Below are 1,377 nucleotides of genomic sequence, written 5' to 3'. Positions count from 1 at the left end.
CCGTCCATCAGCACACCGAGCTCCCTTTCCATCAGACAGCCTTCAGCCGCTCCTCCCCACGCCTGGAGGGGTGCCTGGGGTTGCTGTGCCCAAAATGCAGGACCCCACACTCGGCCCTACTGAAACTCATCCAATTAACCTTGGCCCATCGATCCAGTCTATCCGGGTCCCTCTGCGGTCCTTTCTGCCTCAGGCAGATCAACGCTCCATCCAGCTCGGTGCCATCTGCAGCCTTACTTAGAGAAGGATGCGCTCGATGCCCTCATCAAGGTGGTTAATGAAGACGTCGATAGGAGCAGCCCTGCGGGACACCGCTGGTGCCTGGCTGCCAACTGCTGTACCTCCAGTTGCCCATCCCAGCTTCTCCACGGGGATGGGGCAGTGCCAAAGGCTGCCCTAAGAGCCTTTCTGACCACCACCACTCCCTTCCCCCACATTTCACCCTCGCGGCGTCCCTCACCAAACAGCAGGGATGGAGGGGGGCAGCGGTGCAGTGCAGGACCCCCACTCTGCTAAGGGAGAGCATTCGGGCATCTGCACAGATCAGATTTTGGAGCTGCACTGACTGCAGCCCCACTTGTTCCCTGTGGACACCTGCGGTGTTGACTCTGACTAAAATGGAGCTTTTTGCAAATATGCCCCCAAATCGACCTTTTTTCTCAAATCCTCAAATCTCCTGACCACAGCAGACCACGAGCGGGGTCACCCCCCCCCCTCCCCCAACCTGATCTCCTCCTGCAGGGCCGCCTTGAAGAGCTGCAGCAGCAGGTAGCCCTCCCGCGGGTGGGATGCGTAGCTGTACAGCGTGAAGATGACGGGCTGCAGGAACGTGGTGGATTTGTTCTGAGGCACCTGGAAGAGCAGCCTGGCCAGGTACCCGGGCTGCGTCTGCAGGGGAGGAGCGGAACGGAGAGCTGTGCTCAGCCCCAGCACCTCAGAGAGGTGGGCAACAGGGACCCCGCTCCCCCCGGCCCACCTGCAGCAGGTAGAAGAGATGCTGGTACGCCTCCAGCTTCTGCCGCTTCTCCTTGCTGAGAGATTTGAGCCCCTTCTGCTTGTCCAGGCACATCAGCTCCGACAGCTGCTCCCTGTTCTTCCTGGTCAGCTTCCTGCACTGCGACGCCACCTCCTGCAGAGGGGGGCCGGGGAACCGATGCATTGTTATGGCTGGAAGAGACCCCTGGGGTCACCCCCCCCACCCCCACCCCACCACCCACAGCATCGGTATGCTTGGAAAGGACCACTGAGACGGCCCATAAGGGAGCACTGAGTTGTCCTTGAGAGCAGCCCTGCACAGAAGGACCTGGGGGTCCTGGGGGATGAAAAGCTGAACGTGAGCCAGCAGGGTGGGATTGCAGCTCGGAAAGCAGACGGGAT

General features: G+C 60.9%; 1 protein-coding gene across 1 annotated transcript; it reads right to left on the bottom strand.

Moving 5' to 3' along the window:
• Nucleotides 1–6: 6 nt before the first annotated feature.
• Nucleotides 7–1,168, bottom strand: LOC109364229 (ras GTPase-activating-like protein IQGAP3). The gene is made up of 2 exons (XM_019610867.2): nt 977–1,168; nt 7–888 (listed from the first exon to the last, which is right to left on the bottom strand). Exons 1-2 carry the CDS (start codon nt 1,157–1,159, stop codon nt 703–705), a joined length of 369 nt encoding a protein of 122 aa, XP_019466412.1. The 5' UTR covers nt 1,160–1,168; the 3' UTR covers nt 7–702.
• Nucleotides 1,169–1,377: the final 209 nt, after the last annotated feature.

Source organism: Meleagris gallopavo, assembly GCF_000146605.3.
Source record: "Meleagris gallopavo isolate NT-WF06-2002-E0010 breed Aviagen turkey brand Nicholas breeding stock chromosome 27 unlocalized genomic scaffold, Turkey_5.1 Chr27_random_7180001860787, whole genome shotgun sequence".
NCBI classification, from domain to species: domain Eukaryota; kingdom Metazoa; phylum Chordata; class Aves; order Galliformes; family Phasianidae; genus Meleagris; species Meleagris gallopavo.
Note: the sequence above shows the minus strand (reverse complement) of the source record. Positions and strands in the feature narration are given on the sequence as shown.